The 23,332-nt window shown below is 39.6% G+C and overlaps 1 protein-coding gene across 3 annotated transcripts in view; it reads right to left on the bottom strand.

The window, feature by feature from the left end:
• CSMD3 (CUB and Sushi multiple domains 3) overlaps positions 1–23,332 on the bottom strand; it is a 1,226,382-nt gene that overhangs the window by 819,843 nt on the left and 383,207 nt on the right. For all 3 annotated transcript variants that reach the window (XM_038390468.2, XM_038390469.2, XM_038390471.2), the window contains exon 6: positions 2,791–2,903. In XM_038390468.2, the coding sequence (XP_038246396.1) occupies positions 2,791–2,903 (113 nt within the window). The remainder of the gene's footprint in view (positions 1–2,790; positions 2,904–23,332) is intronic.

The raw sequence follows: 23,332 nt of genomic DNA, 5'->3' as shown, positions 1-23,332 counted from the left end.
AGGTTGGACAGATATCTGTCAGGGCTGGTCTAGGTTTCCTTGGTCCTGCCTCAGCTCTGGGGGATGGATTTGATGACCTCCCGGGGTCCCTTCCACCTCCACATTTTTATGATTCTATGTGACAGTATGAATAAATATGATATTAAATAGATATGGGCAAGCACTGTCTGGGAATTCTTGACCAATGAACAGTTGTAGAATTCAAATCTTCCCAGCAGGGGTGAAACTTTTGAACTTCATAATACTGAGATATAGTAGAGGGTAGTGTGATTGGAGTGGCATGACAGCAAGATGTCCGTTGTAGTGCTAGTATGTGGGAAGGATAAGATTGGGAAGGATTAGACTGGTGAGAGGCAGGGAGGGAAGACAGTAGAAAGTTATAGTAATGTATCTGAGAACTTGGAGTTTTGCAGAGAATGGGTAGGTTTTAGCAATGCAGTTACTATAGCAATTCCAGGAACAATACAGCCATGTTACAACTTACAGGATGTTGAAAGGATTGATGGTTAGCTTTCAGAGTTGAGTAGGGGAAAACATGAATGGAAAACCACCACACCTAAAACTCATATTTCTGTTTCATTGCGCTTCAGTGTAATGGTTTGGAACTGCATGTTTTTACTTGCTACAGAATCTAAAGCCCCAGGGAGAGTTTTCTTTTCATCACAAATACAGTTACCCATCAAATAAGTTGTCAGAAAATGAGCATTATCTATTTCAAGAAACTGGTTGGTCTATCACAGAAAATATTTTTAATGAATATATGAGATTTCTTTGGTAAGGATTGTTTTATATGCTTAAACTTGTGTGATAGCTATCACTGGCTCTGAACCATACCTTTCCTGTCCACATTACTGCATTTCTCCATTCTCATTCATCATGGTTCGTTTGTGACAATGTTTGCATGTTTATTTATTTTAAATTTAAATTTTATTTATCTTTTTTCACTTGCCAGTTTTCTCTCCCTTTATCTGACAGCCCGTCCTCCCTCTTCCCACCCCTAAGTTTAAAAGCATTTTCTCTCTCAGGTATGGGGAACTACTGTATTATTTCAGATCTCACTATGTGAGAACAGCTGATGAATTTTCAAGGGAACCTCACTTTATAATTTTTTGGTTTTCATTTTCTATTTTGCTTTTAAAGTGAACTTTATTAGTTGTAAAGAATTCCAGACTGTCACCATTAGAAAGTGAAGCACATCATTTAATCGATAAAGAGGAATGATAGAAATGCAGCATGTTCAGATTGCATATGCACATTCTCTGTGTCCCTCAAACACAACGTGGTGGGAACAACTCTAGCAGTTCATTCTCCTTGTTCATTTGTTCCTTGGCATCTCTACCAACAATGCCAACAACGGTGTCAGCTTGAACATGTCCACTTGAAAACTGGACTGAGAGCACCAACTCATCTCATTCTACATAAGCCACCACAACAATTATCAGATAGTTCATCACTACCAACTTAGGACTGGCTCTGTATAGTGACCGAGTTGTGAAAGATTCGATCATATCCTATTACCAGTCCCATGAGCTAGCTAGTTTACAGTAGAGAGGGATTTTTGGTATGCAGGATGCTATAATTTTTTTTTTTTGTATTTTTTTGTGTTATGGAAATCTTGCATTTTCTAGAGAATGTAACTCTCAAATTATTTTTATTGTCATTTTTTTCTTTCCTCTTTTTTGAATGCTCATTTGACCTAAATTCAGTTAGAGTAAACATGCCAGGGATCCATAACCTAGAGGAGACCAGGGTGCACATTCTAGTTTGCTGAACTGCAAGTCAGATTCAAGTCTGTCTATTCTTGAGTATCTGAGGCCTGGTATCTGAGGCTGCCACACAAAGTTACAAAAAAGGCTTCCAATAATAAACTACCTGTCCAAACACACTGTATTTCAGGAATATATATGTCTTTATCCTAGTTTAGTTGCAATATAAGGCTCATCAAAAATCAAATAGATGGGGCTTGATCCTGCAAACACTTATGCACATGTGTAACTTTTCTTCCAAGCATAATTATGTGTAGGATTGTCATAACAATTGTAAAAAAAAGATACTGCAGCTAAAATCTTTTTGCTCATCCTGTATGAAAGTTCTCTAAACAGATAAATGGAAAATTTATCTATAACAAGGGTTACTATTCCCTGAAGACCAGTTGAAACTGTAAACATATTATTTACAATAATGGGTTGTGAAAAAGCAGATACTATTACCAAACATTATAGAAGCTACATTTTCATAAGTGCTTCATCTTTATAATTGTCTTGTTTCAAACAGTGAGATGCCCAAGTTAATGTCTCAGATACTTTTACTCTACTTATTCAAAATTATGCTTTTTCATAAAAGCAATAGATAAGAATCCTAACAAGGTTAATTAAACCCTCAATAATAAACACAGTGCACCCAGAAATGTACTTGATAAAATTTCCATTTAGTATGCAGTTCTTTTCCACTGTTTTACAAACATGCAGTATTATATCATTTTGAACAGTGGGTGATGTTCTTTTAGGATAGAAGTGTTGTTTCAGTATCAATTACACACTACCTTTCAGAATTCCAGATTCCTCTTAAATGCTAAACAATTGCACAGCAACTATCTACTTTAGTCTATACTGTAATTTAATAATGATCATGTTGTTCCCACAGCAGGGGAATTATCATTTATTCATGTTTGAACTATCAATTTATAATAGATTAGCAAATTTCTCTCAATGTGAAATGCAGTTATGTTTACAACCCCTTCCCCTCTTTTTTAACATTCTGGAATGAAAAAATGTTTTTTATTAAATATACCTTGATAGGGAGCACTAAATCCAGGGTATCGGTGGTTGCTGTCGGTTACAAAATGAAGTCTGAGCCAGTTTTTGTTGCTGATAATTGGAGGGGGTATATTCATTCCAGATAACCTGTATTATAAAAGACAAATGAAATAAAAATAATTAATGGAGGGGAGACAGAAAATACCATCAGTGCTGAAGATGTGGAGTTCTTTTGTTTTTGAAGATTGATAAAAATCCTTATTTTTAAAGAGGAAAAAAAAGCTTTTTTATAAACATGCTCATATTCAGATACTATATGTATAAGTCATTGAGACAATGAATATGCCTTTTTATTCCATGAATAAATATGACATGTAACTCATGAATGGTAAACCTATGACAAGTGTCTGGGTTTCCCTAACAACTGGAATCAAGAGGCACATTCTGTATATTATCCGCACGCGGGGTATACTGTCTATCCAAGGTACTGTGTACCTTGTACTATAGTATCTGAACACCTCAAATCTTTAGTGTATTAATCCACACAACTCCCGCAGTAAGAAAATGCCCTATTATCCCCATTTTACAGATGGAGAACAGAAGCATCCAGGGCTGGATTTTTAAAAGTATGTAGGTTCCTATTGAGATACAGATATACTGCAAGTGAGATTTTCAAAAGCACTTAGGTGTTATTTGGGAGTTAGGCACCTAAATACTTTTGAAAATACCACCACGTGCCTGCCTGCATCTTTAGCCGCCTAAACACCTTTAAAAATACAGTGCAGAGAGACTAAGTGACTTGCCCAAGATCACACAGAAAGTTCATGGAACAGCAGAGAATTAGCCCAGGACTCCAGAGTCTCAGGCTAGTGCCCTAACTACTGGACCATGCTTTGTTCTTGACACTCTACATTATGTTTTGATTCATGCTCACAAGTCCCATTATTACAATGAAAGTTATACATGAGCTCCAGGTGTTTCATGTCGTGTTTATTCCTAAATACACAGGTATTCCTCTGTTGGCCAGTATTTTGTTCCAGCCAAAGTTACCATCTTACATTCAGATACTGCGCATTCCTCTTCCAATTCAAATACCTCTCTACTACCTGTATTGAAACTATTCAGGCTTTGTGTTTGGCAAAGTGAATATGATTCAATTTTAAATAGTCATGAAGTCTTAACTAGTAAAGAGCTGCATGTGATACTTTGGAAGAAATGTATTTTGTAAGTTAAATACAACAACTAGAGGTGGAATTTCTGTTTTATGGGACATTTTGACATTTTTTCTCCAATTCTAAATTTTAACAAAAAGCTGAAATTTTGAAGTTTGCCACAAAATGAAAATTCTGAAAATTTGTATTCAAGGGGATCAAAACATTTCATTTTGACTTTACCAGTTTGGTTCATTTCATTTCATCTTCAATTTTATATTAAATCATTAAACATAATGAATTACATATAGGTAATAAATATATAATATTAACATAATATTGTTGTATAATATCAAATTCAAAATTAATCAGAACTATAAATTGAAGGTGAAATATTTCAACACTGTCAGAACAAAATTTTTCAAATTTTTACATTTAAAATTGTGTTGATCCAGGTTCTTGTCCTCACAAGGGTACCCCTAAAGAGCTTCATTGGTTTGCCTTAGGGACAATCTTTATCATATTATAAAATCAAAATAATCTCTGGTATATAATTACTGTGTCACTACACAGAGAACTGTAACAGAATTATTTCTTCCATAGCTGGCAAAAAAAGTATTATCTACCGATTCAAAGACAAAAAGTGTGTTAACCTTTTACAATATCAACATTTTTCTGAAACACCCTATACCACTACACTCATGTAAGATGTGCAGATCAAGGTAACATGTATGATAACAAAATAAATTTAAATTGACAAGTTAATGTTTTGGAAACATCATTTAGTCATCTTTTTTCTCTTTTTAATAATCAAGGCTGAGATCCGGGCATAGCACAGCATGGACACTGCATTTATAACGTTTCTTGATAATCCTCTTCTTACATGGGTCAAGTGTCCCGCTGATTTTTTATTAGATCATTCAGCATTGTTTGATACGGTTGATCATAATGGGCTGTACACTAATCTGTGGAAGCTAACATATAGTTGGATCTGCTTGACAACAGATCCAGTCATTCCTTCAAAGGAAGACGCAGAGGACTGTGATTGATCATTATTCAGCCTCCTTGGAGTTTTCACATGTGCTGTTGTCCAAGAAGTCCATCTTGTTTTTTATGGAATGTGTCTGACCACCTATTATAGTTACATGTTGTGGATGTGAAATATGAGCCTATTCTCCTTTTTCAATCCATCCACACAAAAGAAAGCCTAAGGGAACAGACAGGCTTTGTAGCATGAGCTGAAGCTCAACATTTTTCTCCCCCTAAACCCAACAGTAAAGATCATTGGAAGCTGCTCTGGAGGTGCTCAGGATAAATTGCTTGTGTCCCAGCCAATCTCATTTGCTAAGACAAAGCAGGAAGATGACACAGAAGCAGTCTTTAAAATGAAGAGGTCCCATGCTGGAAGGGCATAATGAGTGGGGTCCTGCAGGATTCAGTTCTGGGTTTGGTTCTGTTCAATATCTTCACCAATGATTCAGATGATGGCATACAGAGTACACTAATAAAGTTTGTGGTGATGCCAAGCTGGGAGGGGTTGCAAGTTCTTTGGAGGATAGGATTAAAATTCAAAATGATCTAGACAAACTGGAGAAATGGTCTGAAATAAATAGGATGAAATTAAATAAGGACCAATGCAAAGTACTTCAATTAGCAAGCACAATCACTCACACATACAAAATGGGAAATGACTGCATAGGAAGGAGTACTGCAGAAAGGGATCTGGGGGTCATAGTGGACCACAAGCTAAATATGAGTCAACAGTGTAATGCTGTTGCAAAAAAAGCAAACAGCCTTCTGGGATGTATTAGCATGAGTGTTGTAAGCAAGACACGAAAAGTAATTCTTCCAATCTTTTCTGTGCTGATTAGGCCTCAACTGGGTATTGTATCCAGTTCTGGGCATCATATTTTAGGAAGGATGTGGACAAATTGGAGAGAATCCAAAGAAGAGTGACAAAACTTATTAGATGTCTAGAAACCATCACCTTTGAGGGAAGATTAAAAAAATTGGGTTTGTTTAGTCTGGAAAAAAGAAGACTGAGAGGGGACATGATAACAGTTTTGAAGTATGTAAAAGGTTGTTACAAGGAGGAGGAAGATTTTTTTTTTTCTTAACCTCTGAGGATAGGACGAGAAGCAATGGGCTTAAATTGCAGCAAGGGAGATTTAGGTTGGACATTAGGAAAAACTTCCTAACTGTCAGGGTGGTTAAACACTGGAATAAATTGTCTAGGGAGATTGTGGAATCTCCATCATTGGAGATTTTTAAGAACAGGTTAAACAAACACCTGTCAGGAACTGTCTAGAAAATATTTAGTCCTGACACAAGTGAATGGAACTGGATAGATGACCTCTAGAGGTGCCTTCCAGTTCTATGATTCTATGATTTAATAAAGGAGCTTAAAATGCCAGCATTTTGAGTAGCACCTAGAAATGTATTGGAAGTCATAGAGAAAGCTATGACTATATTTAGTCCTGTGTATCTCCAAGACTAAAGCAATCACTTCCCAAAGCACTCAATCCTCTGTACAGCAACATCTAAATATAATATAAAACCTATCCTCCACTCTAATACAAAGAGAAGAGAGAAAATTGGGTGGCATACATGGGTACAAGAAAAAGTAATATGGTGCCATATTTGCCCATTGTAAAAAGTACTTTGGAAATAAAAATACTAATATAAGTGGAGAGAGAGAGAGAGAAAGAATCGGAACTGATTAAAACTTTTTAAAGAGAATATTTAAAAATTATAGAACACATAAATTGCTGAATACAAATTATAAATAGCCTGGCCTTGAATGTTCATGTTAATCAAAAATGATAGTATATTGGAAATGAACAAAAAAAAAGAAAAATTGTATGAGCCAATAATTGCCCAATGTAAAAAACAGACAAGTATTAGTGGTTAAGAATATAACATAGAAAAATATGCTAGTTAGTTAAACCAGTTCAAATAATACACAATCACTCCACAGTTAGTGGTCTGGATCATATTATCTTCATGTTGACAGCATCCAGTAATGTGTTCAATATATATGTCCCTTGACCAATGTATGGCATCGGAAACCATCAACCGCCACATTAGCTTGACATAGCATCTGGACAACCTACAGCCCCATAGCACAGTCTTATTCTTGGGGTCCCAAGTGCCCAGTGCTTTGACAAACATCTCATGAACAGTAGTGGAGTATTCCCATTTCCTCGTGGTGTCAGCCAAGGGGGCATATTTCTTCATTTTCCATTCTTGTGCTTCAGTGAAGACAGCAATCTGGTTCAGACTGGAGTCCAGAATAGATAATTTAACTATAACTGTTCCCATTGATGCCAGAATTGTTTTAATGAATCCATTCTGCATGGTTTTGTGGCAAAATAGTGTCTCTCGGATGACATTAAACTGTGCGGGAGAGGTACACACAATGGAGGGATAGGGTCCAGAGTGATCTAGACAGATTGGAGAAGTGGGCCAAAAGAAATCTGATGAGGTTCAATAAGGACAGGTACAGAGTGCCGCACTTAGGACGGAAGAATCCCATGCACTGCGACACGCTGGGGACTGACTGGCTAAGCAGCAGTTCTGAATAAAAGGACCTGGGGATTACAGTGGGTGAGAAACTGGATATGAGCCAACAATGTGCCCTTGTTGCCAAGAAGGCTAATGGTGTATTGGGCTGCATTAGTAGGAGTGTTGCCAGCAGATCAAGGTAAGTGATTCTTCCCCTCTATTCAGCACTGGTGAGGCCACAACTGGAGTATTGCAACCAGTTTTGGGCCCCCCGCTACAGAAAGGATATAGACAAATTAGAGAGAGTCCTGCAAAGGGCAATGAAAATGATTAGGGGGCTGGGGCACATGGCTTATGAGGAGAGGCTGAGGCTTATTTAGTCTGTAGAGGGGGGGATTTGATACTAGCCTGAAGGTGGGTTCCAAAAAGGGTGGAACTAGGCTATTCTCAGTGGTGGCAGATGACAGAACACGAAGCAATGGTCTCAAGTTGCAGTGCGGGAGGTCTAGGTTAGATAATAGGCAAAACTATTTCACAGGGAGGTGGCGAATCACTGGAATGGGTTACCTCTGCAAAAGATGGAATCTCCGTCCTGAGAGGCTTTTAAGGCCCATCTTAACAAAGCCCTGGCTGGGATGATTTAGTTGCGGTTCGTCCTGCTTTGACCACCAGGGGGTTGGACTAGATGACCTCTTGAGGTCTCTTCCAACCCTAATCTTCTATGATTCTATGAAAAGTTGCCATGTTCTGGAATGGTGCTTACAGCAGCACATGACATGGGGCAAGGTCTCATTTTCATATCCACATGTCCAGCATTGCTTGTCCCAGTTGCCGTGTCGGACTGATCTGCTGAGATGCAGTTGAGGTGTGCCCTGTGGATGAAACAAGAGTCCACAAAGGAAGTGGCTGCGGGCATCCCATTTCAAGGTAACTTCAAAGACCTTGCCTTGATCTGATTTCCTCTTCAGGTCTCTGATATACTTTGCTCAGACAGGTTTCAGAGTAGCAACCGTGTTAGTCTGTATTCGCAAAAAGAAAAGGAGTACTTGTGGCACCTTAGAGACTAACAAATTTATTTGAGCATAAGCTTTCGTGAGCTACAGCTCACTTCATTGGATGCATTCAGTGGAAAATACAGTGGGGAGATTTATATACACACACAGAGAACATGAAACAATGGGTATTACCATACACACTGTAAGGAGAGTGATCACTTAAGACGAGCTATTACCAGCAGGAGGGTGGGGGGAAGGAAGAAAACCTTTTGTGGTGATAATCAAGGTGTGCCAATTCAGCAGTCTCTTGTTGGAGTCTGTTTTTGAAGTTTTATTTTGTTGAAGAATAGCCACTCTCAGGCCTGTAATTGGAATTAATTTGCATACTGGATACAATTAATTTAGGCTTGAATAGAGACTGGGAGTGGATGGGTCATTACACAAAGTAAAACTATTTCCCCATGTTATTCCCCCACCTCCCCACCCACTGTTCCTCAGACGTTTTTGTCAACTGCTGGAAATGGCCCACCTTGATTATCACCACAAAAGGTTTTCTTCCCTCCCCCCACCCTCCCTACCTGTTGGTAATAGCTCATTTTAAGTGATCACTCTGGTTACAGTGTGTATGGTAATACCCATTGTTTCATGTTCTCTGTGTGTGTGTATATAAATCTCCCCACTGTATTTTCCACTGAATGCATCCGATGAAGTGAGCTGTAGCTCACGAAAGCTTATGCTCAAATAAATTTGTTAGTCTCTAAGGTGCCACAAGTACTCCTTTTCTTTTTGCTCAGATAGCTTTCTTCAGGACAGCCTCAAGCTTCGTCCTTGATTGTGGGATGACAACGGCCCATCCATGTAATCCTTGAGGGACCAGGACTCCCAGTTGCTGTTGCTCCTCACACCAAGGCCACTGGAAGCCAATGCATCTCTTAAGGTGCCCAGGGATGTTCCAGGCATGGTTCCACAGTGAGGCGAAGCCTCTCCCTTCTTGCCTGAACTCTCCCTCCAACAAGCAGCTCAAGTAGGAGCAATGTCATGGCTAGTTGGGATCCTGGTAATTCTTTTCCTAATGACCCCTGGTTGCAAAGCTCCTTACCACTAAATCCAGGCAGGTCAGAAGGTAGAAAGTGTGAATGATAGAGGGGGATGTGAACCCCTGAGGGGGATGACAGCATCACCTTGCCTGTGGGAAATGTGCATCACCTTGTTGCTGGCTGTCTGCGGAAGATACATCCACTCTTTGACCAATCGGGTAATAGTTCTTTGGTGACTGCCAGTTCTCTTTGGACAAATGAAATAAAGATGATCAGGAAGGTGTTAAGGGCATTGATGTTCTGTTACAGTACCAATAGTGATGAGTCCAGTCAAACTGCATCTTTCACACTACTCACAATGGTATCCTCTGGGGTCTGACTCACACAAAAACCTAAACACATACCAAGATGCTGGTATGTCTCTCCATGATTGAGGTGAGTCATAGGCTCTCCTTGGACTGAGAAGACTGCTGGAAAAGCCTACTGTCATTTCTGGTTGTCATCATGAAGGGATGCACACTTTGCCACATTAAACAGAGTCCCATCCAGCCATCGGTAGTGGCATTAAGCATATATTGGAGCAATCAGGGGTCATAGATGATGAGCACCAAGCCATCGGCATATGCCAGAATGTTCTTTTTCTTATCACGGAGGTTGAATCTGTCTAAACCCTGTGTGACTACCTCAATAAGCAGCTCCATCACCAGATTAAAGATGATGGGGCTCAGGGGGCAGCCTTGCTTCACACCAGAGTGGATAGTCACCGCTGGGGTCTCCCCTTCCACCGAACAGATGGTAGTGTCACAGTTATCATACAACTCTTGGACCAGCTGAAGGAACTTAGTCGGCAACCTGAACTCTCCAAGGTGAAAAAGACATGTTGGTGAGGCACCATGCCAAAGGTATTTGGCAGCTTGAGCCATGCCATTGTACACTGGTGCCTCTTTGTTTTTACAGTATGGAGGACAGTTTGAAGAATGAAGATGTGCTCCTAGCAGCCTTTATTAGACATAAAACCTTTCTACTGTGAACTGACAGCTCCTTCCCTCAATGCCCATTGTGTGATCCTGGCCACAACGTATGTGTCATAGAGTTTATAGATGGCAGAACACAAGTAGATGGGCTTCCAGTTGTTCAGATCACTAGGTTCCCCTTTCTTGTAAATCAGTATGGTCATTACTGTCTTCCATGTGCTAGGAATACAGCCAAACTGTTTGTACTTGTTGAAAATGGTCACAAGCACAGGCGCCGGTTTCTAATTTTCCCTGGGGATGCTCAATCCCTGCTCAGCCCCAAGTCCCACCTCCACTCCACCCCTTCCTGTAAGCCCCCACTCTGCCTACCTCTTCCTGCCCCCAACCCTGCCTTCATCCCACCCCTTCGCCCAAGGCCCCACCACTCTGCCTCTTCCCACCTCCACTCCACACACACCCCATCTCTTTCCACTCCCTCCCTGAGCGTGCCCTGTCCCCCCCCTGAGGAGGGGCTGGGAGGAATGGGGAGGAATTGACCAGCGGGCAGGAATGCAGAGGAGCACGGGACCTTGGCAGCCGGTGCATGCTAAGCACCTGCTAATTTTTCTCATTGGGTGCTCCTGTCCTGGAGCACCTATGGAGTCGGCACCTATGGCCACAAGCACAAAACATCCCAGTGTGATGTTGCACCCCGATAATGCTGTATGGGAATATGCTTATGAATGTATATATGACATAACTGGAATATGTTTTATGCTACATATGCCATGTAACAGATCTCTGTAAAGGTTATGATTTACTGAATATATTCATCCTGTTTGTATGCATATATCATTTTTGTATTCAAACTTATGAATATTGGCTATGTACTTGTTTAATTTTAAGTAGCCTCAGTGAAGCAGTTGGTTAGCTTCCTGAGAAAAGATTATTCTCAGTAAGTGCCCAATCAAGAAACACTTAAGCCAACAATGAACTTGGAGATGCTAATTCACATCTGAGCTTTCCCAGGAATGTGGCCTGGCTAGTAAGGGACTCAGTCATGCATGGACATGTGACTTGTCCATGCAACTCCAAAACTCCATCTCATAGCTGGGATTTTACACAGGGGGAGGGAAGGGTGTCCACCCACAAGAGGAAGTCTACTTAAGCCCCTGAAAACCCTTCCATTTGGTTTTCAGCTGACTCAGGAGATAGCCTCTCCACCCCAAAGGATACCTGAAAGAAACTGGGACAAAGGACAGTAACTATAGGGGGTGAATGATTGCTGGACCCAGACTAGAGAGAGGCTAGTCTGTAAAATAGTCTTATTGGAACATCTCTGAGGGTGAGATTTTATCCGTATTCCATTTCTTACTGTATTAGGGATAGGCTTGCATGTTTTATTTTATTTTGCTTGGTAATTCACTTTGTTCTATCTGTTATTTCTTGGAACCACTTAAATCCTACTTTTTGTATTTAATAAAATTATTTTTTACTTATTAATTAACCCAGAGTATGTATTACTACCTGGGGGAGGGCAGGCAAACAGCTGTGCATATCTCTCTATCACTGTTATAGAGGGCAAACAATTTACCCTGTTTACGCTTTATACAGGGTAAAACAGATTTATTTGGGGTTTGGACCCCATTGGGAACTGGGCATCTGGATGTTGGAGACAGGAACACTTCAGCTGTTTTCAGTTAAGCCTACAGTTTGTGGGATGTGATTCAGACCTGGGCCTGTGTTTGTAGCTGGCAAGCATGTCTGGCACAACCAGGCAGGGTTCTGGAGTCCCAAACTGGCAGTGAAAGCAGGGGCAGAAGTAGTCTTGGCACATCAGGTGGCAGTCCCAAGGGGTTTTCTGTGATCTAACCCATCACATCCAGATCCGATTTTTCAACAAGTCATAGTGGATGCCATCTTTGTTTGGGGATGTGTTCCTGGTTTTCACTAGCCTTAGTTTTCACTAAAGTTCCTCAGGAGTAAAATCGCCATCAATCCCCTCAGAGGAGCTTACCCTCAGTAAATATTTTAAATAGCTAGGATGCCATATACAGATCTGATTGTCCCAATTGAAGTCAATCTTGCACAGTACTGGTAGTGTTTCGCCAAAGATGGTACAATATGGATATGGTCCTTCAAGAATCTCCCTCATGGCCTTAGGGAAGTTGGAACTGATTTTATTAAAGCTTATGTTTAAATTACCTGCAACACAGATTAATGAAAAAGTTTCTATTCATCTGAGTATAATGCTTAAACTATCCCAAACGAATAAATTTGCTTTAAAAAATCATAAATTGCATATAGTACATAAACTGCAATATCCTAAATTAGAGTTTATAAATTTAACAATACAATTTAAATATCAGCATCCAAATATTCTGATATATCACTCATGGATACTTATACTAGGAGTAGCTTGTGGAAAATAAATGTAGCCAGGAGTGTAAATTGTCCCTAAGTAATTAATAATTTAGGGTAAATTGTCCCTCAATAAATATGATCCATTAGAGAATATTTCATCTGCTTTGTTAATAACTAATTCCTGTCTTTGCTTCGCATTGGCACTCTAGCTCATTTCTCTTCATATTGCTGATGTCCATTGATACGTTCTAAATAAATGTCCCTTGACCACCTGATGGTGTCCAACAGCATGAACTGCCACATCAGCTGGGCAAAGCGCTGGCCGATTCTGTATTCCCGTAACATTTGTTCGTTACTGGGATCCCATGCACCCCAAGGCACTGACGATCAGCACATGTATTTGAACTTTGTAACCTCTAGCAATCAAGACATTGACCAGGGGGGTGCCATGGAAGGCCAGGGTATTCTTTTCAAGAGGAACTGTGATGTCCACCGTGAGGGTCTTCTTCTGTTCCTCATTAGTAATGATGATGGCCTTGATTAGGCAGTCTTAGATGGTGGTGTGATGCAGTTGCCAAGCTCTGGAATGGAGCCTGCAACTACACAAGATGTGGGGTTGGCATAGTTGCACTTTCTGCATTACTTGCCCGATTCCCATTGTAAATGGCTCCGTTCAGCGGGACACAACTGAGCCAAGCCCTGTGGATGGTTCTCCAGGTGGTAAATCCGGTGAAGCTGCCACTGGAGAGGAAGTGGTTACTAATGTCCCACTCGCATGTCACCTCAAAGACCTTGACCTGTTCCAGCTTACAACTGGATTTAAAAAAATATTAAACAGGAAAACTATTAAACTATAAAACTATTAAACTAAACTGGATCTTCTCCAAAAGGTTAGGAATTTATTATTTTGTGATGCAGGCTTTTAAACCATTATTTTAAAAACTTTCCCCAAACAAACTATCCAACAATGGAAAATATTCCTTTAATATTTAGGATAGTTTCCTCATCTGTTTGAAGCTCCTTCTTTTGTGACCTCTCTCTCCCCATCGGACACAGTGCGAAAATGCTACAACCAGTGCTTTAAAACCTCCTGGAGATGTCTCCCGTTAAAAGTTGGTTGCACAGAATGGAGACCCCTTATCTGATCTTACCAGTTTCAGTTGGAGAGCATACCCATGGGCAGCCAAGAACCAAATGCAATCGACTTAGGAAATAATGTTACTTTTCAGAGTATAGCTTTGACTTAAGATGTGCGTTAATTAAATATTGAATCATCTGTCATCCACTTGTTTAATGTTCATTGAAAAAAGTGACACGTAGAATCAACAATACTGTCTATCTTTAGCAAAATGTTAATAACTAAATAACAGAAAATGACACCATCTGATCCTGTTTACTCACCACCTGCAGCTGACAGAGGTTTTTAGAACAAAGTTCTTGTTCTCTTACTAGGTCACACAATTTGACTGTCCTCATGATGCCTCCGCATGTTTTTGCTTAAAAATTTCTTAGAGTTGTAAAAACTCCCATTTTTAAACATATACAAAACAATCACATGACCTTCTTTTTTGCTTATGATAAGCATGGTTTTGCTTTTGCTATAGGAATTTGGGGTATTAGTCCCTCTTTCTATTGCCTAAGCTAGTGCTGTGGAGTCTGAAGGCTTTTTACTACATATTGCATGTACTTATATGGCTCCCATTCCAGTAGTATCTGAGCACTTGACAATCTTAAACACATTTATGCTCACAACACCCAAATGATGAAGGAAACGACTACTGTCACCATTTTACAGATGGGGAACTGAGGCACAGAGAGAATAAGTGACTTAACTAAGATCATGCTTGATGTCTGTGGCAGAACAGGAAACTGAATCCCAGTTCCTCAAGTCCCAGACTAAAGCCTGAACCACTATACCATCCTTCCTGTTTTTTGCTACTCATTTCCCCTTAAAGACATTAGTTCATGTATCAAAATCTATTTTTTCCCCAGTGGTTCAAGACACCTATTATCTTGCTAACTTTCCTTAAAAAAATGACAATTAATCCCATTCTACTAAGGAAGATATTGATCATATTGAACATATTCATAAATGATCTGGAAAAAGGGGTAAACAGTGAGATGGGACAATTTGCAGATGATACAAAACTACTCAAGATAATTAAGTCCAAAGCAGACTGAGAAGAGTTACAAAGGAATTACAAAACTGGATGACTGGGCAACAAAATAGCAGATGAAATTCAATGTTGATAAATGTAAAGTAATGACATTGGAAAACATCATCCGAATTACAGATATGAAAAGATAGAGTCTAAATTAGCTGTTACAACTCAAGAAAGAGACTTGGAGTCATTGTGGATAGTCCTCTGAAAAATCCACTCAATGTGCAGTGGAAGTCAAAAAAGCAAACATAATGTTGGGAATCATTAAGAAAGGGATAGATAATAAGACAGAAAATATCATATTGCCTCTATATAAAGCCATGGAATACCCACATCTTGAATACTGTGTGAAGAATATGTGAAAAAAATATATTGGAATTGGAAAAGGTACAGAAAGTGGCAACAAAAATTATTAGGGGCTTGGAACAGCTTCAATATGAGGAGAGATTAATAAGACTGGGACTTTCAGCTTGGAAAAGAGACAACTAAGGTGGGATATGATTGAGGTCTATAAAATCAGGACTGGTGTGGAGAAAGTAAATAAGGAAGTATTATTTACTCCTTCTAAGGACACAAGAACTAGGGGTCATCAAACAAAATTAAGAGGCTGCAGGTTTAAAACAAACAAAAGGAAGTATTTCTTCACACAACGCACAGCCAACCTGTGGAACTCTTTTCCAGAGGAGGCTATGAAGGCCAAGACTATAACAGAGTTCAAAAATGAACTAGATAGGTTCATGGAGGATTGACCCATCAATGGCTATTAGCCAAGATGGGCAGGGTTGATGTCCCTAGCCTTCGTTTGCCAGAGGCTGGGAGTGGGAAGCAGGGAATGGACCACTTGGTGATTGCCCATTCTGTTAATTCCCTCTGGGGCACCTGGTATTAGTTGCTGTCGGAAGACAAGATACTGGTCTAGATGGACTTTTGGTCTGATCCAGTATGGCTATTCTTATATTCTTATAAGATACTGTCCCACATGTAGAAAGTGACTCTGAAATGCTACCAACTCCCAGTAGATTGGTTTTTCCTTTTATATATATATTATTATTAGACTATGTACACGTTAGAGCTGGTCAAAAATTTTCAGTAGATGTTTTCATTCAGGAAATGATGATTCAAACGAAGCAAAATATACTGAGGGAATGTATTGATTCTGTCAGTTTTTTTTCTGTAAACTAGGTAGGCTGGTTGACTGGCAGCTTGGCCTGTTGGCTGCCCAGCTGCCCAGACCCCTGGCTAGCAAGTGGGCTGAGTGGCTGTCTGTCTGTCCATTTGCCTGGCTTCTCAGCTACCTGGCTGTCCAACTGCTCAGTTTGCTGTCTGCCTGACTTGCCAGTTGGCCAGCTCCCAAGGTACCCAGCTGCCCGGCTAGCACTGAAATGGATTGTTCTGTTTTGTTGGAAATTATACAGTGCTGATATTTCATTCCACTGCAGAATGAAGTGAAAAACTGACAATCCAGAATTTCTAATGAAAAGGAAATACTGTTTCCCAGCCAGGTAGATATTATGTGTTGAACATTGTAAGGAGCTTTATAGCATGAATATGTACACTGACATCTACTGGATACAGTCAGAACTGCTCACCACTCTATCATAGGCATCTGGAAGCCTCTTTCTAAGCTTATCTGTGATTTAGGAGCCAGATGAGCTGAATCCTACCGCCCACTGTCACCATAAAGTCGATCATGATGGACACCCTGGTAACCATCATTAAGTGACCTAGGTGGTTACAAATTTGTTACAATATTCTTTTCACTCTGGTCAGTAGAGATTAAATGAGTTTAAGAACAATTAATTATCTTATGTATAATACTGCAATTAATAAAAGGAGTACGTGTGGCACCTTAGAGACTAACAAATTTATTAGAGCATAAGCTTTCGTGAGCTACAGCTCACTTCATCGGATGCATTTGGTGGAAAAAACAGAGGAGAGATTTATATACACACACACAGAGAACATGAAACAATGGGTTTATCATACACACTGTAAGGAGAGTGATCACTTAAGATAAGCCATCACCAACAGCAGGGGGGGGAAGGAGGAAAACCTTTCATGGTGACAAGCAGGTAGGCTAATTCCAGCAGTTAACAAGAATATCAGAGGAACAGTGGGGGGTGGGGTGGGAGGGAGAAATACCATGGGGAAATAGTTTTACTTTGTGTAATGACTCATCCATTCCCAGTCTCTATTCAAGCCTAAGTTAATTGTATCCAGTTTGCAAATTAATTCCAATTCAGCAGTCTCTCGTTGGAGTCTGTTTTTGAAGCTTTTTTGTTGAAGTATAGCCACTCTTAGGTCTGTGATCGAGTGACCAGAGAGATTGAAGTGTTCTCCAACTGGTTTTTGAATGTTATAATTCTTGACGTCTGATTTGTGTCCATTCATTCTTTTACGTAGAGACTGTCCAGTTTGGCCAATGTACATGGCAGAGGGGCATTGCTGGCACATGATGGCATATATCACATTGGTAGATGCGCAGGTGAACGAGCCTCTGATAGTGTGGCTGATGTGATTAGGCCCTATGATGGTATCCCCTGAATAGATATGTGGACAGAGTTGGCAACGGGCTTTGTTGCAAGGATAGGTTCCTGGGTTAGTGGTTCTGTTGTGTGGTGTGTGGTTGCTGGTGAGTATTTGCTTCAGATTGGGGGGCTGTCTGTAAGCAAGGACTGGTCTGTCTCCCAAGATCTGAGAGAGCGATGGCTCGTCCTTCAGGATAGGTTGTAGATCCTTGATGATGCGTTGGAGGGGTTTTAGTTGGGGGCTGAAGGTGATGGCTAGTGGCGTTCTGTTGTTTTCTTTGTTGGGCCTGTCCTGTAGTAGGTGACTTCTGGGTACTCTTCTGGCTCTGTCAATCTGTTTCCATCCCACCATCAACCTCAGCCTGGACCAGTCCACACAAGAGATCCACTTCCTGGACACTACGGTGCTAATAAGCGATGGTCACATAAACACCACCCTATATCGGAAACCTACTGACCGCTATTCCTACCTACATGCCTCTAGCTTTCATCCAGATCATACCACTCGATCCATTGTCTACAGCCAAGCGCTACGATATAACCGCATTTGCTCCAACCCCTCAGACAGAGACAAACACCTACAAGATCTCTATCATGCATTCCTACAACTACAATACCCACCTGCTGAAGTGAAGAAACAGATTGACAGAGCCAGAAGAGTACCCAGAAGTCACCTACTACAGGACAGGCCCAACAAAGAAAACAACAGAACGCCACTAGCCATCACCTTCAGCCCCCAACTAAAACCCCTCCAACGCATCATCAAGGATCTACAACCTATCCTGAAGGACGAGCCATCGCTCTCTCAGATCTTGGGAGACAGACCAGTCCTTGCTTACAGACAGCCCCCCAATCTGAAGCAAATACTCACCAGCAACCACACACCACACAACAGAACCACTAATCCAGGAACCTATCCTTGCAACAAAGCCCGTTGCCAACTCTGTCCACATATCTATTCAGGGGATACCATCATAGGGCCTAATCACATCAGCCACACTATCAGAGGCTCGTTCACCTGCGCATCTACCAATGTGATATATGCCATCATGTGCCAGCAATGCCCCTCTGCCATGTACATTGGCCAAACTGGACAGTCTCTACGTAAAAGAATGAATGGACACAAATCAGACGTCAAGAATTATAACATTCAAAAACCAGTTGGAGAACACTTCAATCTCTCTGGTCACTCGATCACAGACCTAAGAGTGGCTATACTTCAACAAAAAAGCTTCAAAAACAGACTCCAACGAGAGACTGCTGAATTGGAATTAATTTGCAAACTGGATACAATTAACTTAGGCTTGAATAGAGACTGGGAATGGATGAGTCATTACACAAAGTAAAACTATTTCCCCATGGTATTTCTCCCTCCCACCCCACCCCCCACTGTTCCTCTGATATTCTTGTTAACTGCTGGAATTAGCCTACCTGCTTGTCACCATGAAAGGTTTTCCTCCTTCCCCCCCCTGCTGTTGGTGATGGCTTATCTTAAGTGATCACTCTCCTTACAGTGTGTATGATAAACCCATTGTTTCATGTTCTCTGTGTGTGTGTATATAAATCTCTCCTCTGTTTTTTCCACCAAATGCATCCGATGAAGTGAGCTGTAGCTCACGAAAGCTTATGCTCTAATAAATTTGTTAGTCTCTAAGGTGCCACACGTACTCCTTTTCTTTTTGCGAATACAGACTAACACGGCTGCTACTCTGAAAACTGCAATTAATGATGCAGGGGCTGCCAACGAACCAAATATTGCTTTTGTTTAAATCCCCAGCATTGCTCAATCTATATTATGGACTGGCCATATTCAAATTAAATAGAAATAATCTCATTTCAATTCTGTAGAAACAAAATGTCACCAGAATTCACAGGCCGTAGAGCAATTTTGTACCAGTGTAATTTGCTACTGGCGAAATATAAAACCTTACACTCACGGCACTTTATAAAAATTCTGATGTAACTTTAAATACAGATGTATAAGTAAAACCACTGTAATAGTCATATCTGAGAATGAATCAAAGTGCCTGTTTGGGCACTTGAATCAAAGATTAACATAGGCTACTAGAATTTCTAATGCCCAACTTGATTAGTAGTGAAATATATTAGAAATTATCTCCATATGTTATTTAAAAGGTTAATAATCCAAAAAACATGAAAATTGCATTCCAAAAGTATAATGTAAGAATAAAAGAAAACACTAAACTCAAGCCCCTTCGATGACGGCACCTTATAGTTTCATGTTTAAAGAACTAATATCTATTTAAGGCTGTCAATCAAGTCTATTATTCAATAACACTTTTATCCCTGACAGTTGTGGGTTATGGTTAAAATCACTCTAATTAAGCACATGCTGATGTCAGCAGAGTTCTAAGTAAATTCATCCTTCCAAACATCTGATCTCTGCAGTTTATGATTTCTATGGGATTATTCCCTCTAAGTAGTTTTGCAAATTGACAGGATTTGCAATGGCTACTGGCAGAAAATGATTGCTTATTCTGTTCACATAACTAACCCTTTTCTCATGTCAATTTATCTTCTCAGCAAATTATAAAGCTGTTCACCATTATCATAATGCATTGGCAGTCCATTCTAGTTCTGTGCCAAGCACTCCTTCAAGCATAGCCATAGCTTGTACCATAGAACATTTTCCTAAATGTAAGTACAAAATAACACATCTTCCCCGAAACTAACTCATTTCACCACTTCGTATACAGCACTACATGTACTAGATATTTTGTAATGTAATTAAAATTTATTTTTAAAACCAACAATGTTGATTGAAATAATGTCCTTACATCGTACTACTTCACTTGCTCCCAAATTCATCACTGTCATATATTTCTGGGGAGACATTGTAATCAGTGGGTGTTCATGCCTAAATAACTCTGGGCCTTAATCTCTCTATGCTTCAGTTCCCCCTCTGTAAAATTTGAGTACTGATACTTTTTTCTCCCACTTTTGATTTAAGATTGGCTTTTTTTAAAAGCAGTGAGCATTGGCCTAACTTTACCTCCACTAAAGACAATGGATTTTTACCATTGATTTTGAAGGGAGGAGATTGAGGCCAACCCTGAACACCTTAAAAAATTGCCATACTTGGATTGCATGCGCTCTCAGCTAGAACAAAGTGCTAAGTCATTGGCAATCAGTTATTACAAAATGGCAAGTTGCATGCCTTCCATTTCACCAAAAAAGCATACCAAAATATGATATAATCCTTAACTTCAAAGTGTGCAAAATACACTGTTCAGTTAGATGGTATTCTTGGGGTATTTAGCTGCTGTGATTTTAAAAAGTCATAGTTAAGGTGCTGTTTTATGTTAATTTAGAAGCTACCTTTGATCAGTAAAAATCCTGTACAATTGCAGTGTTTGACACAAAATCCAAAAAGAATAGGGAATAACCTGAATACAATTGGCCTTTGCTTTAAAACTACAGTGGAAGGAATTAAATGTAGTTAAATCTGTGCATTGTAAAACAAATATACATGTGATTTAGGGCAGATACTAGGTATAGATGGTATTTCTTGTTCTTGTGGGCACATATTAGCTGAACTATTTAGATCCTGTGGTTTCATCTATACTATTCTTTTGTTTTGTTTTTGTTTCTCAAATGATGTTCATCTACTATGCTTGCCTTTGTTATGTCTCAAAAAATGGCAGAGAAGCTTGTTCTGGAATAGTCATATAAAACAAGGCATATAATGGACATAAAATAATTACATAAAAGCCACAATATGGGCAAAAAAAAAGATAAAACTCTACCCATATCTCCCCAAACCTCAGTGAATAACACAACCAGATTAGCAAACACAGATGTTTGATGATTCAAAGTACAGGATATGTTCACTACCCTGTGTGTGTGGCATAAATGTAAAAAGTGTAGAGTTGATAGCATATATGTACATAATTCCTTCTTTCAGAAATTCAAGAATTTTAATTATTTCATTGCCTTTCTGCTGAGTGGTAGTAGGTTTGGGGGCAGCCTTTCATGTCACTCTTCTGCTTGGAGCAGAAATCAATGGCATAGAATTAGGTATTTTCTTAGTGAACTGTATTTATTTATAAAATGTACATGACTGCTGAATTCTGAAGCAAGGCTGGCAATAAATGGCATGCGAGCAGTACAATTTACATAGACCCAGGACACTGTGGTCAGGCTGAATGCAATATTGTCTTCATGTCCTGTTTACAGACTTTTACCTTCTTTCATTATGTCCTTCTAGTGGCCACCCCACATAGTGGCACTAAACATTTACTACACCACACACGCAACCTTCTTGGGCAGAAACTTTGAGCTAAATGTTTCTGCCCTGTCTCAGGAAACAGCTCTTTTGCTTCTGTAGCCTTTCAGGGATTCACACAGAATCACAGCCAAAACTGACTGCTTAACAAACAGCAGCTTTGCAAAAACCCTTGGCCCACGCCTTAAGACTGCATGGTCTGCTGACAGTGCATTTGGGCATGAACCTACTTCTTATGTATCTTCTTCACAACAACAAAAGGAACCTCATTATGGTATCACTGCATGACTAGGAGAGGCAGTAAAAATTACTCTGTCTTCTTAATGAGTGTCTGTCTTTGGGTGTGGAGATTGGATCAATGGCCCCACATGACAACTCATTACAATAGCACATTGTAAGACAAACTAGCTGGAATAATGCTTATTGAAGGACAACTTGGGGTGTCCACTGATTTTATGATAGAAAAAAGAAAAGGAGTACTTGTGGCACCTTAGAGACTAACAAATTTATTAGAGCATAAGCTTTCGTGAGCTACAGCTCACTTCATCGGATGCATCGGATGCATCCGATGAAGTGAGCTGTAGCTCACGAAAGCTTATGCTCTAATAAATTTGTTAGTCTCTAAGGTGCCACAAGTACTCCTTTTCTTTTTGCGAATACAGACTAACACGGCTGCTACTCTGAAACCTATGATAGAAAAGAAAGTAACATTTTGCTTTCCAAGGTATGAGTCAATTTGTGTCACATTATTGCAGAGCAAGGACACTGTGTCATATGATGCCAGAGAGACAGCAAAACACTATCATTCTTGCAAAATTCATTACTGTCTGAACTTTACTGTCAACATGTGAATTCAATATACAGTATCAAATAAAATGTCTTTCTGGCAGATGTTTTCAGTTACCTTCAGATGGCTCAGGTGCATGGATAATTCTCTATAAAATACCACCTTTTTAAAAGTAATTATTTTTTAAGCATCTGATATTTTTAGGATTGTAAATGTAGTTGATGTTTGACAGTACAATGTTCATGAATGTACAGTTTGTATATTTGTGTTATAGCTACTCAGAGAGCACATTAGGGACAGAGAGAATAAAGAAAGCTGCATGTATTGTGTAAGTTTAAAACCTGGTCAAGTATGCAGGGCACAGAAACACTGTTCAAAACATATTTGTATTCTATGCTGCACAGTCAGTTACCTACTGAAATAAATTATGTATAGTTGGTGAGCTGATTTATAAGCTTGCCAATATAGTTCAGGAGCAATGGATCAGAAACAAAAAGACTGCCACCTTTTAAATAAGAAAACAACATTAAAGAATAAACTTCCTCTTCTAATAACTTGAAAATCATGCTCACTAAAGCTAGAATGAGTTCATCTCAGGCACAGTAAAGGAGGCTTCCATCATGATTCTTTAATTTGCAGAAGCTGTATTATTATTCAGCATGTGTTCTCCCAAGCGTCACAAGGCTCAGACAGCATTATCATGTCACCAACATGTGACTAATGAAGATCAATCTCAGGATGAGTTGATCTCTGTAGAAGAGATTTTATTTAAATAAGATCTGCAATTAATAGTTCAGATTAAATCCAAACTATGAGATCTGTAGATTTATCTATTTAAACACACTCTGA

Source organism: Dermochelys coriacea, chromosome 2 (genome assembly GCF_009764565.3).
Source record: "Dermochelys coriacea isolate rDerCor1 chromosome 2, rDerCor1.pri.v4, whole genome shotgun sequence".
Taxonomy (NCBI): Eukaryota; Metazoa; Chordata; order Testudines; family Dermochelyidae; genus Dermochelys; species Dermochelys coriacea.
Note: the sequence above shows the minus strand (reverse complement) of the source record. Positions and strands in the feature narration are given on the sequence as shown.